General features: G+C 33.2%; 1 protein-coding gene across 3 annotated transcripts in view; it reads right to left on the bottom strand.

Annotated features, from left to right (window-relative positions):
• LOC133187441 (forkhead box protein P1-like) overlaps positions 1-18,281 on the bottom strand; it is a 64,328-nt gene that overhangs the window by 32,969 nt on the left and 13,078 nt on the right. The window contains exon 3 of one of the 3 annotated variants that reach the window (XM_061322816.1): positions 3,286-3,370. Coding sequence is in view for 2 of the 3 variants with exons in the window: in XM_061322815.1 (XP_061178799.1) it covers positions 857-1,330 (474 nt within the window). In the remaining variant the exon portion in view is untranslated. Of the gene's footprint in view, positions 1-856; positions 1,674-3,285; positions 3,371-18,281 lie in introns of those variants that run through there. The other 2 variants (XM_061322815.1, XM_061322814.1) reach the window with 2 other exon arrangements.

Genomic DNA, 18,281 nt, shown 5'->3' with positions numbered 1-18,281 from the left:
ATCACATTATGATTACATTTCTAATCAGCCTTCACCATGAGATTTTAGGTGATTTGCCTACCATAATTTTTTTTTTTTAATTTATTTCTTGCATATGTTCCGAATATATAGCTCAAGCCCACTGAACCGCCTGCATAACTTTATTTTGGATGGTGTATAATGATAGACTAGTCAAACAAGTTAGCACTCATCTAAAAACAATAGTCGTTATGTATTTTGAGTGGGTCTGTTTAATCACTTAAAAAAAATTGAAGGATGGTAATATATGCCATAAAAAAAAACACAATGACTGCACACATATTACATCATGGGACCCTCTACTACTGACGTTACACAATGCTGAAGGAAACAGCTCAAACAATCATTCATAAAATTTACATGATTATTAATAATTTGTTTTGTTTATTTTGCAATGACACTGTCTTGCAATTGATGGTTCTGTTAGTGTAAGTACGTTCTCAAAATGACAAAAAAATATAAACAAAGCAAGACTCTCTTGTCTGTTTTTATTGGATATATACATTTGAGAATATCAATTATCGTCAATTCTCAAGTTTTCAAAGAATATTACCAAACAGGAGTATTTCCCAATCACTGGAAAAAGCATTTTCTTTTTTTTTTTTTCAATGAAATGTCCTATGATGTCATTTTTCTTTTAAACCTCAAAATTAAATTTATAAACATTTTGAAGTTGATTCTGTTAATTTTCACAAATCATAGTCATTATTCACAAAATATTAAACTGAATTCAAGACTCCATTTTTTTTTAAAAATGTAACCAAGTACGAATGATCTCATGAAAGTCATGTACCCTATAGTACCCTTACCTAAATTACCATTACAATAGACTTCTTACCTCACATATTCCGAATTTTTGTCCTCTATGGCGAGACAAATTCATTTCCCCAGAAAGTGAAGAAGTGGGACTTGAATGAGAACTACTGCCAGTACTTAATATGTCCCGACGACGATAGTACTCAGACGGACTCAGAGGAGAGTGGCGGTCACTTCCACGGTACTGACCATGGGTCAAGTCCAGCTCCAGCATCTTGGCATGTTCGGAAGTGGGCAAACACAGAGGAGGGGGATGGGGAAAGTCAGATTTGGTTCTCTCTGAGGGGGAGAATAAATGTGGGTCTTCTCTCTTGAACCTGTCTTCCAGAAAGGGAACTGATCCCCGTCCATATATCTGAGAAATGGCTGGGTGGATAAATGAGGGATGTGGGGGAAAAGCAGCATAGAATGGAGGAGAATCTACAGGAGAATGAGCACTGTCACACTTCATACTGGACATCTTTGAAAAGTCAGACCGCGAATCTCCAAGTAGCATGGTACTGGTAGACCCAAGTCTTCTGTCCTGCTGTCTAGGAGGTGGAACAGTTGGTGATCTCGTCAGTGCTGAAGTCAATATTTTTTTTTTCTGAGCAGGAAGAAATTTTTTTGGATTCACTATTTCTTCCAAATTTAACCCACTGCAATTAGATGCAGGAAACACTGATGATACACAATGAGAGGAAAACCATGAGTTGACAAAGGGTAATCCAAAAATTTGCTTCTTCACACAGCCCAAGTGTCTCTTTCCTCTCGACAGAGTTCAGAATGCTGAGCAGAACAAAGTTTTTTTTCCCTCCCAACTCTAAGTTGTTTTTTTTTTCAAACAAAGCAAAAAAATAATAAAACTGTCTTAGAAATCAATAAGTGCTTCACACAGCAACACTTCAATTTTTTCTATAAATATCAGAAACATCCAAGTGTAGGCTGATAGAAGAAAAAAAAATCCAAATAGTGAAAAAAAAAAAATCAACAATTAAAAAAAAAAAATCCTTTAAGGAAAAGAAAAAGCTGGCTAAATAGAACAAGACACTGAGAGTCAGTCACTCTTCATACTACTAGTCAGGTGTTGAAGCTGATACTGAGAAAAACAGCAGTGTGCTGCGACTGACAGTGGGTAAATGACTTGCTAAGTAGAGCCGTCAATCACCAATAGCACATAATAGCAGACAAGTAAACCATGTTAAACTGACATACAATGTTATTGGAAGTTAGTCAACCGACAGCCGGTTCAAAGGTCATAGGGCAAACAAGACATTTCCTTCACAGTGTTGTGGGTTTTTTTTAATGGTGTATTGAAAACATTTGAAACAGTACACCATTTTTGTTATTCCTTTTTATACACAACATTAATTATGAAAAGAATATATTTTCATTCTTGGTTGCTTAAAAATTGCAGAATTATTTTTTTTTGTCCCTACATAGGTGTTATTCTCTTTAGAGAAGTGGACAGGCTTTCGCGGATGTAGGCGAAAGCCTCTCCACTTCTCTAAAGAGAATACAGAGATGTCAGCAAAATAATAATTCTTTAAGACATATTCCTAACCAGCTGAACTAAATTAAAAAAAAAAAGAGAGAAATTATGAGAGAAAACACAGAAAAGGGAAAAAAAAACAAGAAGAAGCAAAAACACAAAAACAAAAAAAAAACATCTCCCCCTACAAAAAAAAATCTCTGACATTTTTTTTTTTGTGATTATCAGTGGGATACAATTTATATGGGAATAAAAGAGCACTTGGGAAAAGTTTATGTAAAATTTTTGTCTTTATTGTTTGTCTCTTTCTCCAACACACTTTTGGAGACCAATTCTCTCTTTGAATGTACGTTAAGACACATCCTATGTGCATGTAAGTTAACATGGTCAAGCTTGGAATGCATCTTTTTTTTAATTAAATATAAACTAAATTACACTCCTTTTTTCATTATCTTTATCTGTGGAAATATATTTCATGATTCGAGACAAATCAATTACTGAAAGTCAGGTTTTGACTGACCTTAAAAATATAATTTGCTCTGATGCCAAATGTTGTTCACATATGTGATAATAAATTAATCATATCTTGACAACAGTGAGTTTCTTTAAGACCTAGAAAGTTTCTTTCAATCTTAATTTACAACTTACATGTTCAAAGGGAGACAAACTTTACTGAAACACATACTGCATGAACACTTTAATCCAATAAATCCACTCCTTTTAAGAATACAACATTTATATCCATGTGAATATGTTTGAAACAGAGACTAAATTGGTCAAAAATTATATAGGTTCAAGCAAGTTTAAAGTACTCAAGATAACAGAGTGCAAAAGCAAATTTACGAACTTGTTAACTAATCAACAGACTTTTTCAGGGGTTAGGTGCTAGATTTAAGGGAATATAATCTTGATATACACTTCAGGGAAGGAAGTCCTTCAAGTGAGAAAACAATTACATTTTTTTATGAATATGCAATTACCTTTTTCACGGAGAATCTTCATGAATGGTCGGACGTGAAAACTGTGTAGGGAGAGGATCCAAGATCTTCTAAGAACTTCCGGGGCCTGAAACAACAACGATTCATCATAGTCCACAGGAAATATTATAAGCTTACAGGTATCACTCAAACAATACTGCAAAAGTTTCAAAACTTCCCTCTAGACAAAATTTGCATGAAATGGAAATTAATTATAACAGTTATAAAATGTCACAAGCTATCGATATTCATAATTTCTCTTGTTTAATAATTATAAAACCGCTATGTTTTAAAAATAGTCTGTATTAAAATTTGTGCATCCTTCCATCAATAAGAATTTGATGACCCACTGAATATTATTATTTTGTGGTTAATTTTTTTTTATCTTCCTATCAAGACAATTAGTTCGTGTCCTTTTCCAATAGATGACACAACAGAAAGTTATTTTTAAACACCTATTAATACAAAAGCTATGGCATTATCCTGCAATCTCTCACAAATTTGTAGAGTACAAGAATGTAAAAAGACATCTTTTTTTTGCCCCACAAAATAACTAAAGTCATCCTGCACAGTGCATGGTCATTTATTTCCTTTACTCTTGACTAATCTTAATTCAACAGATAAAAAATAATATTCATAACATTTTATAGTAAAAAATTAAGCTCATCTAAACATTTTTAAAAAAGAAAAAAATATTCAGGTAAAAGAAACATAAATATATGATTCAGTTTACATTTTGCATAATATGCAAATTGTTTACAAAAATACACTGCCTTACGTAAAAAGATAAGAATAGAGAAACTGATTTGAAATGAATTTCTTTACACAAAAATTAAGGAAAAAATTAACATTCAATCAGGACTGAGCTACAGGTACAAAGTTTACTCATGCAGTCCAAGATGGTGGATTTAAGGCAGCTCGGAGCTATTAAAAGACTGCCTTAATGAGTAAAGGATCATTCATTCTTAATATGCATGTACCAACTCTCCTTGAAGTGCAAGTTAATTCTTATGAGAATATAAAATATATAGGCTCTATAATTATATTTTCATAATTTTTTTTATTTCTTTCATATTACACTCCAATATTTTAAAGTACTTTTTTCCCCTACTTTTTTCCCACTTCTTTCTTTCTTTTTTTTTTTAAGGGACTTTAAACTTTTTGTGTTAAAAGTGCTAACAAATTATTAAAAAAAAATTGAAGAAAATTTGACTATATATAATAAATTAAAAGGAAAATTATGCACTTTTAGCTAATTACAGAGATAATGTACCTGCATTTTCTTTAACAATTAAAACATACTATCTAGAAACATGCACAATATGTCATGTTAATAATGACCCCCACATGACTGGTAAAGCCTACTAGTGTCTGAACAACACTTGATTTCACAGCTAGTGGTCATTGTAACAAATCATAAAAATTAGGTTCACAATGACCACCAGACACTGGATTCTCAGATAGTAAACTATTGTCACTTTTATGTCCATAGTGTGCATGTTGTCATTTACTGAAACCCCAACATCTACTGATGCATTGTGGGGGAATTCCCACAGTTCCATCATAGAGATGGCATTGTTTATTGAGACAGAAACATGTGTATGTCTTGTTTTTTATTTGGTTGGATTGTCACCTCTAGGCTCACTCTATTATACCTGAATCCTAAACAATCATCAAAACACATGTTGTTCTCTCCCTTTGTGCTGACATGTAATACTTATTACATAAGTATACATTGTAGACAGGCAACAATTCATTAGTTGTTAACAACTTTATGATTAGCACATGAAAGATACAGCCCCCTCTGTCATATTGTTGTGAACTAATTAAGGACCGAGACAAAAAGGGACTATCAAGATTTCAATAGGCCATGCACATCAATTAACTGAATTCACTGGATCATGATTTCTTCATATCCTGTTTAATACTAAAGCATAAGTGGAAATTTTAGCAAGACACAAATTCAGTGAATCATCCAAAAATATTGATATATTTTAGCGAGAAGAAATTTTAACAATTTTATAATGTCAAGAAAAATACAGTCCCTGAAACATTCTACTTTCCCACTTGAACGGTGAGCGAACGCTGAACGAACGGTGAACGAACGCTGAACAAACGCAGAGCGAACGGTGAGTGAACGATGTGTGAACGCTGAACGCAACTTGGTGAACGATGTGTGAACGCTGAACGGTGAGCGAACGCAGAACGCGAACGGAGCGCGAACGCAAAGTGAACGGTGAATGAACGGTGAACGCAAGCTGAACGATATATTCGGAATGCCTCTGATCTTTTCCTTGCATTGAAACTATTTTATTGTTTTATCATGTCAAGTGCCAAAAAAAAAAAAAAAATAAATCAATAATAAATAAGTAAACCAATGAATGAATGAATAAATAAGTCAATAAAATAAATTCTCCAAAATTGTCCTGAGAAAGACGATGCATGCACATTAAGTTTTTAATCACACGATTTTTATCGCATTAAAACATTGCAATTGTTGCTGAACGCTGAAGTATAAGAGATATTTTTTTATTTGGAAATTAAAAATGTTTATTCTTATTTGATAACAAATCAGAGAAAACTTCTGACTTATAGAATGAATTAAAGTGGTTGTAACATCCATTCATATATCTCCATGTTAAGGCAATTTCGTGTAAAGTAATGAAAAAAAAATAATTACATAGGTCAGTGGACGTTTTGCATTATACGCTCGTATTTTAAATTTTTAATACAATAATATATTATGTGTCATTTCTATTTTACATGATGATTTATCAGGCCCGTAAGAAGCAAATTCGGTTGGGGGGGGGGCACAGCCATACGTTCAGGGGGCACTACCAAAAATTTCCTGACAAGCAAAAAAAAAAAAAAAAGAAGATCATCAGACTTTTTATTGCGGGGACACAAGCATATAATATCTATGTTTACTATAATAATCTATATATCGGCAAAATTATTGGGGAGGGGGGCAGGGCCCCCTTGCCCCCCCCCCCCCCTCGGTTCCTACGGCCATGTTTACTGAGCAGACTTCTACATTTATCTGTAGATAAAGATACATATTCATATTATTGTATTCAATTTTCAGAACTTGATATTCAAGTAATATGCTATAATAGTTTTTATTAAACAGACAAATGAGAGAGAGAGAGAGAGAGAAATATTCCGTTTTAGCTAGCCCCCCCCCCCCTCCCATTTCAGGCTTCACTACATGTTTGTACCCTTATCAGACAAAAACTCTGAAATTTTTTTCTAAGTATATCAGACAGTGAAAGTAACTTCTTTTTTTTTTTTATCAACAAATCAAATCCATTTGTTTGACAGTCATACTCGTTTTTATTTTCCTGCTTCAAGTTCACACGAAGTCCACGTGCTTGTCCTGTCAATCAAAATCATTCGACACTGTGCAGATGTGAAAGTTTCGTCACATCGAAGACGAAGTGCGAGTATTTCCAACAAGTTATAACATTTATTTTTATCATTTCTAGATTTGATTCCAACATTTGAATAATAATTGAATAAAATACATAGGGCATTAACACTTGAATTTGAAACATACTCTCTGCCAATTCCAAATACCACCGCCGACACGTGTACATTTTGAACTACTATTGTTTTGTGACTTTTTTAGAAGCCTGTTTGTTTTGAGGCTGAAGTTTTTGTTCTAAAAAAGACCTTAACTTTTTTTTTTAAATGTTAATAGCGATTCTCTGTAACCACTTAAACTTCTTTGCCACGCATGGTCACCGATTTTGATGAAACTTTGCCCATTATTACAACTTGACACCAGAAACATATATCAAATAAAATTTCGTTGCTATGTGTCTTGGTTGCCATGGTAACAGCCAGAAAAGTTGAAAAAATTGAGATTTTCAGCTACTTTAAATCTTTATTAAGCCTTAATAAAGACTAAGAAAAACAAACACACTATTCTCCCAAAAACATGACACCTTGTTGCCACTTATGCTATAAAGAAACTATTTAGAACTTATCTCTAAGTAAGTGGTAACCATGGGTACATTTGGAATACATTTTAGATGCTGAAAAATGCTGAAAAACGCTCAATATTCACAAATGATAGATGTTACATGATCAAACTCAATCAAAAACCTAAGAAAAACAATGAAAAATATTTACCTTATGTAATTAGGTATTGCCAATATTATTCTAAAAATAACTTTCATGGTTGCCATGGTAACACAGTGTCACCATGCAAAATCTGTTGCTATGATTGGATTAATGCTACTATCTTGAGGAAAAACAATAAAATTCATGACTGGCACATATACATCCTTAGGACCTTGCAACACCGACAACGTAAGAAAAAATGAGATTAATTGTAACTTTGCAGTGTAACCATGGAAACAACGTACTAGTTGTTTAAAGTGATATTTTTTTGCTGCCTTAGGAATTTACTAATCTTTTAATCAAGAAACGTATTATTTGAATCACCTTGAATAGTACTTATCTCGTAGAACTAAAGTTGAATATCATATATTGATAAAGGTTGTTGAAAAATACAACACTGTTACTATGGTTACCAAGAAGAGAAAATGTTTGATTTTGTTAATTTTATGTCAATATTAGACCCTATGTGCCAGCTTTTTGCATCCAGTTAGAGATTGGGTGGTAGTCAAAATTGAAAGTCAGGTTAGTTGTTCACATATATCAATCATAAAAGTTTTGGGAATCTACAAACAAGGGTACGTATCCAAAGAAACAAAGTATTTTTCAGATTTTTATGCATGTTTTTTCGCCTTATTTCCATAGCAACGCACTATTTAAAGAATTGAAATTGAATTTTTTTAAATGTGAACATTAGGGTGACACCAAGGCCTTTAAAAATTGATCATCAGTTATATAGAAATATACTTTTTAAATAGATAGGATAAGATTAAAATACTAAGAGAGTAAATTTAAAATCCCTTCGTGGTATTAAAACCATGGCAACCATTGCCAACCTATAAGAAATATCACATTTTGTCCTTGGTATATGTTACAAGGATCTCTTGTCTATTATTTGCTTGCATTTCAACCTGTAATTGTTTTTATTCCTAAGTGTATGACTTTATAAAATTAAATGAACAAAATTATTACATTTGAATACTTTGTTTCCATAGTAACGTATGTTATAGTTGATTTACCAAACATGTTTATCATGCATTTAAGACACCAGGCCTTCAAATTTCAGAAACAGTCGTTGCCACTTGTTTGCTTTGCTGCAAACGTTAACTGTGGGACTCTGAAGATGTTGAAAAATGCCATTTTTTAAACTTTAGGACATGTTGCTATGGTAACCATGACACGTAGCAACTAATTTTTGCCTGATTTGAGTTTAGGGTATCAAAGACTTTTATCATAGAGAGTTTGGAGAAATTCTGAGACTATGCGTGCCACAGCTCCTATATAAAAGTTCAAGTCATTACAGAGAATGGCTCTTAATTAAAATATTCTGGAAATACAATACTGACTAAGTAACCGATTTAGGGGGAAAAGGGGGGGGGGGTATTAATCATATGGAATGACAAACATATAAAGTTACGGTGAAGAAAGATTTTTTTTTCTCTATAACTATAGACTTTACATATTATAGTAGAGAAAATTCTGTAGTGCATTACATTTTAAATAAACATTTCCTTTAACCACACCATCAATTTAATTCGCTCTAAAGATAATAAATTAATATGATATCCGCAGTACTATGTATAACTCTCAGAACTAGTTCTAACATATTTTCTGTAGTAATTGATAAAAAAAAAGTATTATAAATAAATATTTTCGTAATTTCGCTGCATAATTAGACTTGGATAATTATATCTCCATTAACGATTTGTCGTCTTTAACAAAACAACAAAATGTTGCAGTGCTTGAAGTATTTGCACATTGCCTTTAATTAAATTTAATATTTCAGCATTGTTCTACATAGGTACAGAATGTGCTTATAACAACATTTATTTTCCAGAGTAATTTAATAAATAACCTAACAGCTAAGTTAGAATAATAAAAATATATATCATAGATATTTTCCCCCATGAAATAATGATTCTTCAAACACGATATGTAAGTTATTAAATTAAAAAACCTGTAGCTCCTAACCTACAAAAAGATAAGTCCTTTCACTTCGGAGTTCCGAATGTCAATGAAAACTGAACGATAGGTGAACGCTGAACGCAAGGTGAACGCAAAGTGAACGGAACGAAGAGCGAATGCTGAACGCTTTGTGAACGGTGAACGCGAGCGCACGGTGAACGGTGAATGCAAAACTGTGAACGGAGAGCGAACGGTGAACGCACGGTGAACGAACGGTGAACGCACGCTGAACGAACGGTGAACGAGCGGTGAGCGAACGGAAAAATGGGAAAGTAGAACGTTTCAGGGACTGTAGCTGTAACAACCAATACAGTATAAATAAATGTTAGCAATATTTAATTTCAGCAATCTCAAAACCCTCACTAATAATGCCAAAAATGAATCCTCCCTAAAAATTCTGTTTATACAGTTTCACATTTTATACAAATCCACAAGGCCAATTCATGAAGAACTGAATATACACATTTCAATAAATTGATATAGAAATTGTTATGATCAGCGATTTTAATTACCTAGCTAAGACACATAAGAAAAATCAAATCACTTTTCTGTGATTCAAGTCAATATTGACAATACTTAATAATGATTTCAAAAGACTGATTCAATTTTTTTCTTAGTATCTAGTCGCCCTTGTGGCGCAGTGGATAGAGCATCTGCTCTAGAGTCGCGGAGCAAGAAGTTGATCCTTACGTCGCAGGTTCGAATCCCACTGTGGGACATGGAGACAGGTCCTTCGGATGAGACCGTATAAACCGAGGTCCTGTGTTGCAGTAGGTGCTGGCACGAAAAAGATCCCTCACTGCTCAATGGCCCTGAGTGCAGAGTATAGGTCAAAATTTGTAGCCCTCCACCGACAAGTGGTGGCGTCTCCATATGAGTGAAAAATTCTTGAGAGGGACGTTAAACAACAAACAATCAACCAATCTCAGTATCTAAAGGTGAAAGGTCATTTGATCACTAAACAGATTTGAATGGGATCGAATCATAATCCCGTACAACACAAGGAAGCTAGGTCAAAGGTCAATACTAAATGTGACATTTAATTGACTTATCCTATTTGTATGTGTTTAAGAAAGAATAAAATTAATAATCATCTAGGTTACTCATATATCAGAACTAAACTTGCCTCATTTACCAACTAGAAGGTCAAACCACAGTCAACTCTTGAAATTAAAGTATATTGAAAACCTCCTGTTTTTGAAGTAAGCAGATAATCATACATGCATTTGTTCATCAACAACATTCTTTCATTTCATTTTACCAATTTTAATGCATGTAAATTAAGGCAAAAGTCAACTCGGGTATGTTGATGATGAAAAATTCTCCTCGTCTACCAGAGTGTGACATCTTGACTGCTTTCAAGGTCATAGCAGCCAACCTAGCAGCTCAGATGATAGATATCTTTACAGCTCTATTGAACAGGCAGCTAGCCTAGCTGCTAGGTCCTATTGCTTTAACATCCATATAGCCAGCTCATCTCATGTGCCAGGTACTCATTTTAACTCCTGTTGAGAGAGTGCACCACTATAGTGAAGTATTGGGCCACTGGATCCAAAGCGGTCCATGCTAACCAATGCACCATCACCTCCACAGTATATGTAAATAACCATTTTATTTGCTTAAGATGGAGAGAACAACCATGCTTTTTGTTGGTATCTAATGTAATCTCAGGCTGTAATTAAGAGGGGCACCATCTTGGATTTGGTACCTAGCATGAAACTTTTCTCTACATATAAGCGGCTAGGCTAGCATATCATTCAAGAGTGTAGCTGAAGGTAGAGGCTACGTAGAGGCTGTGCCCTTGAAGGCACCCCAAGAGCTCAGTACTTGGTCACCGACTTCTGACCTATATCCCATATATTTTACTATAACTTCAATGTCAAAGGTCAAGGTACATGTACCGTAAGTTTTGGGGTATATGTCGATGGGGTGTATAGGTCGAAAGGCTCATTTTCAGCCGTAATTTTTTAAAAATCCTTAGATAGGACGAATTTGGAAGATAGGACGAGGCTTTGTTTATCGATTTCTAGAGATTCTTACGTAGATACTACGTATCAGAACATGTAAACTTCTTTAACTTATTAACGTATTGAGAAAATAAACTAGTATTTTTATGAGTACAGTATTTTAATAGTGTTTTATACAAACACAGTTAAAACTTCCTTGAATTGTGATATAACGTATTTTCTCCAACTTGCCTGTTCAATGCCGTCGTAGTTTGACTCTTTCGTTAAACACATAAATACGGTAGTATAAGACAGCTATAATTAGGGAAATACCCGAAATCAAACAATAATCAATTCCATTTTAGAACATCGTGGACACATTCTTTTATTCCGACATTATTTACCGGGGTAAAAAATTAACTTCGATGACCGCCATTTTTATATTTTCTTGTCCAGGGATTTGCTAAAACACGCAAATGACTATTACATGTAACAGTGCGCAAATGAAATTAATCATATTTTAAAACATGCTATAATTTTGCATGAGATATTGTTGTAAAAAATAAATTTAATTGAGAGTACATTCGCAATTTAACAGTCATCAAGAATTTCACAGTTTTGTTTGTTCAATGATGTATAGCACTCATACCCTTGTAACGGCACGTGAATCTGTTAATCATGCCCCGCAGGTGTTTTAACCAACACAGGTATTAACACCTTCGTGTACACAGTGTATATCCCTTTATCTGTCAGACAATTAAAATTCTATTAGAAGCCAATCTTTGTATAATTCAGTGTACCCCTTGGGTACGAGGAAGCTTTCAATTCTATCATTTAAAAAAACATTTATTTTGTAAGACAAAAAAAAAACAAAAAACAAAAAACAAAAAAAAAAAAAACTGTGAATAAAAAATAATGTATCGTAAATAAATGAATTTATAACTTCCAAAAACGTATAATAGTATATTCAATATAAGTTCGTTTTATTATAATTAATTAAGATATAAAACAAAATTGTTATTACTAGCAGCATTTGTGGAAAATAAAATAATTTAGAAATTTACTAGCAACAATTTACTTCATGCATTTTACATCTAAATAAATATCACAAGACAATGAACAAATATTTTGGCATACTATTTCAATTAATCGTTACAATTAAATGGTAAAAAAAAATTACAATTGCAATTGTGAAAACTCTTCCGTATTTTAAATTTTGATACGGCTGCGGTTTTCTTTTTAGTAAACGATTGCGACTTCCAACTTCACAAGATGGACAAAGCATGTTGTAAATGTACTTTGAAACATTAATTACTAGATGATATACCGGTAATAAGTTTTTTTGTACATCGACGGATATTTAATGGAACTTATTTTGTAAGAAATCAACGGAATAAATATTTAATTCTTTATTGTTTATTATTTTTTCTCGGTAAAATAATTTTAAAAAATACGAAAATGGCACAGATTTGCTTTAAAATTGACGTAAATTTTTCTGATTTGGAGGCATTTTTCGTAAACTTGAGCCTTAGATTGGTCGATTCGTTAAATAGGACGACCCCAGCGGTTCTGAGAAAAAAAGTATCGTCTTATCTTCCAAAACTTACGGTATGTGTACATGCCAAACTAAGCTGACCACATCCTGAGTTACCTACGATATGTGTGAAGTTACTAGCTGATACTAGTTGATAATCTGGAGAGGAGAGCTAAAACACAACAGCAAATCAGAATGGTGTTGATGTATTTGGACAGACAATATATATATATATATATATATATATATATATATATATATATATATATATATATATATATATATATATATATATATATATATATATATATATAAATGAAACATATGTTTTGGCTATATAATATGAAATTCATGCATTCCAGTCAGTTAATTCATCTTGCATATTTAAGAATACATGTGCTAATATTTACAAGGTTAACCTTATAGAGCTATATATAGTTATAAATGCCCAAGAATGTAGTCAAGCAACAGCGGAATTCCTACTGACACCAAAATAACAAGAGGCCCAGGGGCCACATCGCTCACCTGAGCACTATGGCTAGGAAAAAGCAGAAATCATTTCAATCTTGAAAGGTTGAAAAGTTTAAATATAAAAGTGGTTGGGGGGGGGGGGGTGTCAGGAATTGAACAAATTTGAATCTACATTATCTGAGGATGCTTCCATTTAAATATGACCAATCATGGCTTTGCTGTTCTCGAGTAGAAGATTTTTAAAGATTTAACCTATGTATTCCTATGTAAAACTTTGATCACCCATTGTGGCCCCACCCGATCCCCAGGGGTCATGTTTGAACAAACTTGAATGTACACTATCTAAGAATGCTTCCATATAAATATGACCAATCATGGCTTTGCTATTCTTAACAAATTGTTTTTTTTAAAGATTTTTACTATGTGTTCCAATGTAAAAATTTGATCGCCCATTGTGGCCCCACCCTACCCCCGGGGGTCATGATTCGAACAAATTTTTATGTACACTATCTGAGGATGCTACCATATAAATATGACCAATCATGGCTTTGCTATTCTTAACAAATTATTTTTTTTTTTTTTTTTTTTTTAGAATTTTTACTATGTGTTCCTATGTAAAACTTTGATCGCCCATTGTGGCCCCACCCGATCCCCGGGGGTCATGATTTGAACAAATTTGAATGTACACTATCTGAGGATGCTACCATATAAATATGACCAATCATGGCTTTGCTGTTCTTGAGAAGAAGATTTTTAAAGATTTTTCCTATATATTCCTATGTAAAACTTTGATCGCCCATTGTGGTCCCACCCGACCCCCGGGGGTCATGATTTGAAGAAATTTGAATCTACACTACCTGAGGATGCTTCCATGTAAATATGACCAATTATGGCTTTGTTGTTCTTGAGAAGAAGATTTTTAAAGATTTTTCCAATATATTCCTATGTAAAACTTTGATCTCCCATTGTGGCCCCACCCGACCCCCGGGGGTCATGATTTGAACAAACTTGAATGTACACTATCTGAGGATGCTACCATATAAATATGACCACTTATGGCTTTGCTGTTCTTGAGAAGAAGATTTTTAAAGATTTTTCCTGTATATTTCTTATGTAAAACTTCGATCGCCCATTGCGGCCCCACCCTAGCCCCGGGGGTCATGATTTGAACAAACTTGAATTTACACTACCTGAGGATGCTTCCACATAAGTGTCATGTTTTCAAGCACAGTGGTTCTTGAGAAGAAGATTTTTTAATGATGCCATTAATTTTTCACGAATTCTTAATTATCTCCCCTTGGAAGAGGGCGTGGCCCTTCATTTGAACAAACTTGAATCCCCTTTACCCAAGGATACTTTGTGGCAAGTTTGGTTGAAATTGGCCCAGTGGTTCTTGAGAAGAAGTCGAAAATGTGAAAAGTTTACAGACGGACAGACGGACAGACAGACGGACAGACGGACAGACGGACTACAGACAAAATGTGATCAGAAAAGCTCACTTGAGCCTTCGGCTCAGGTGAGCTAAAAATTGATGTGGCATGTATCAATCTTTACTAACAACATACCCTGCAGATAGCACGTTGAGCATCATACACTTCACCGTTCAATTACATGTCAAGGTTATAATTATAGCCTTTATATATTTATACTCCAGATCTATAATAAGAGTCTATAGCCTCCAAAACAATTGAGAAGATCGGACTTTGGATTAGAGATATCTTAAAAACAGAACCCACATTGATATTTTCTCTTATTTTAATATGGTTTTCCAAGATTTGCCAATAAAATTTAAAGTCATTACTGTCTAGTAAAAATTTCAATATAACGCAACAACTACGTGCATCTTAGAGCACTTCTTTACAAGTAGATTACTTAAGCATTTTATTAATTTTCAATTAAATATTTAGGTCATTTTTTAAAAGATTAATTGGCTTCAGATCTAATGAGATAGCAAAGTGTTAAAATTAGGGATGTCAACGAGTACCCGGTTAACCGGTTACTCGGATGTATATTTTTTTTAATATTTCAAAGTGCATATATTTATTCAAAAATTATCAAAAAATGTGATTTAAATATGGATTGTCCATGTCTTTTCAGTAACTAGCATCACCTACACCAGTTTCTACCTGTTATCGCCTATGGCTGTGTTCACGTATATACAGTAATTACCGTGACCAATCTACGGACACCGTACACAGCTGTTCTCACCTCTTGTGACCCTAATTTTTGGATGGCTTTAATTACATGTATTTGTTTTCAATGAACATCTTTTAATTATGATCTATTAATTATCCTTATAGATTATTTGATTAGCATATGGTAGCGAAAATGGACATACATAGACATAACGCCACCAATCCAAAATTGAAGAAATATCTAAAAATAACTGAAGAATCAAAGATTTTTAAAAAAATGTTAAAAGTCACCTGTACATCTATTAGTATTTTAGCATATACAGGGGGAAACAACCATTATATATTTAAGGAATCACTGTCTAGTTTGTTGGGTATGCCAAGGCATCAACCGCCGTTGGAAACATGGGATAATTTATGCATAACGCGTGAATTTGTAAATATCGGGAAATCAACATACCGGTAGTTAACTTTCAGATTTATCACAGAGAAAACTTGGAAATGTAAATATTATACATGTACGGCTCGCGATCATGACAACGTCCATTCCCAAAGACATTCTCTTTCGCTAGTCTAATCATTACAAAGTTGTGTCCTTCTCTTCCATTGATCAAATTGTCTTCCCAAACAAGAACTGTATTAAAGCATTTGTAATTTTGGTGTTTTGATTGATTGTTTGATACATAAATTAAGTTGGGCTCAATGTTTATGTACATGCATTATAAACGAAAGAAAACATCGAAGGGGTAAACAGGTCTCAATAAAGTAAACAAACTTTTCATGTATACTACTTTTTCCGAGTACCCGGGTACTCGATCGGAAAGTTGTCCGAGTAACCGTTTATCAAATAATGACCAATTTGACATCCCTAGTTAAAATCATGTCAAATAAACAGTTAATAAAGGAATTACTTAAAAATGATCATTTAACCAGAAGAATTTAATTTTTTCCCTAATATTGTGATAAATGACCTTTTAAAGACCAAATTATTTTCAAAAATTTAGCGAAAACAAGACATTTAAAAAGTAATAGCCATGAAAGACTGCACAACAGGCAGACAGATGAGCATTGCGAATACTAGATAAAATCAAACAAGCTAATTCAGAGAATTTGTGTCCCCTGCTTAGTTTGGGGGGGGGGGGGGGTGGATTTGCAGAATTATGAAATGTATACATGTATATTGAAGCAAATAAAAAATGCAAATATGGATATAAAGATTTGATTGCTTATTTTTTAATATGTGTATAAAAGACTCTTTTTATATAGAATATTTATCACACTGTAATAATGATTTTATGAGAAGATTGTACATTTTGTATAAGCCAGACGTCATAACTTTTTCATTTCATGTGTTGAATACTATCATTTAGTAAATAAGAAAAAAACAAACAAACAAACAAACAAACAAAAAAAACGGGATTGTCTGGGATTTGAACCCGGGACCTCATATTTGCTAAACAAGAATCATACCCCTAGACCAAAGAGGCACTTGATTATATATCAAATGCAAACATTAGGTCACATGTAATGTTTATATTCACGTTCGATATTGTCAAAATTTTACACATTACATGGTGTCTAATTTAGCCTTTACTAAACAGTTCTAATAGATGTAATTAGAATATAAATCTGCCGACAACCTGTATTATATGTAATAACTCTCCACATGCCCCTGTGCTAAAAATATGCCAATTAAGCAATTTTTAATACAATTAAAAAAATAAAAACGAGGCAGGACACTTTGAGAGGGGCGAGAGAGGCCATAGGGAGTTATGATATAAATATCGTGCGAAAACAAAAGTGTTAAAAGAGACAGAATTTATAAATTTATGACCTTGACCTTTGGACCTAAAAATTAGGGTTCTTCTTTAGGCCATAGGGAGTTGCTATGTAAAATTTCATTGTGAAAGCTCAAAGGGTTCTCGAGATATTGTGTGGAACAGAAAGTGTTTCAGACAGAGTATCGTCTTTGTAATATTATAAAAGTTCATTTTCTCATTTATTACCATAGATGCACAGGTTAAACAATTTTTTCTGGATATATTTGACAAAGAGTAAAGTACTCACAATGAGTTGTCTAACTTAGAAACAAAAAATTTCAAAACATCTCAAGTTATATGAGGAAATAAAACTCCCACAGGTTTTCAACTAATGTTTATTTCGATGAAAAGTTAACCATTTAAAATGTAAATAAAAGTAACATACTTATTTGTTTAAAAGTTCAATTCCTACACCAGCATACAACTGTATGTTTTAAGGTCAGATGACACGTTCCTCAATAATATATAATTTTTTCCAAGAATTTTCCATGAAGTATTGCTATTTTAACAAGTTTCCTCGCAAAAAATTAAGGTACCTTACCAGGCATTTGTGCAAGATACCAGAGGATGGTATCTGCTAAATAATTATATTGGAAATCACTAGCACTGGCAATATTAATATCACAATTTTTGTTGGTGTCTTTATCTACTTAGACATTTTGAAAACAGTTTTGAAATCACAAGATAATGGTAAGTATATTTAATTTGTTGTATTTTATGAAGAGATACAAAACTGATATTTGAGCAACGTGTCGTCAGACCTTAATTTCCAGGTGTTGTTATGCTTCATGAAATTGGCCCATATGAGAAATCTAAGTCCACATTCTCATAGACTTTTCAAGAATAAAAGACCTTTCTTAGTTACAAATGGTTCAAACTTAGTTTAGATGCCATTGCACTTCCTGGTTAGATCTGACCTCGAAATATGACCTTGACCTGTCATAAAAAAGATACACTGACCTTTATCTTCATGCAATATCTTACATGGTGTATGAAAAATATCTGAATA

This window comes from Saccostrea echinata, unplaced genomic scaffold (assembly GCF_033153115.1).
Source record: "Saccostrea echinata isolate AGI-Se365-2 ecotype Australia unplaced genomic scaffold, CSIRO_AGI_Sech_v1 ptg000015l, whole genome shotgun sequence".
Taxonomy (NCBI): Eukaryota; Metazoa; Mollusca; class Bivalvia; order Ostreida; family Ostreidae; genus Saccostrea; species Saccostrea echinata.
Note: the sequence above shows the minus strand (reverse complement) of the source record. Positions and strands in the feature narration are given on the sequence as shown.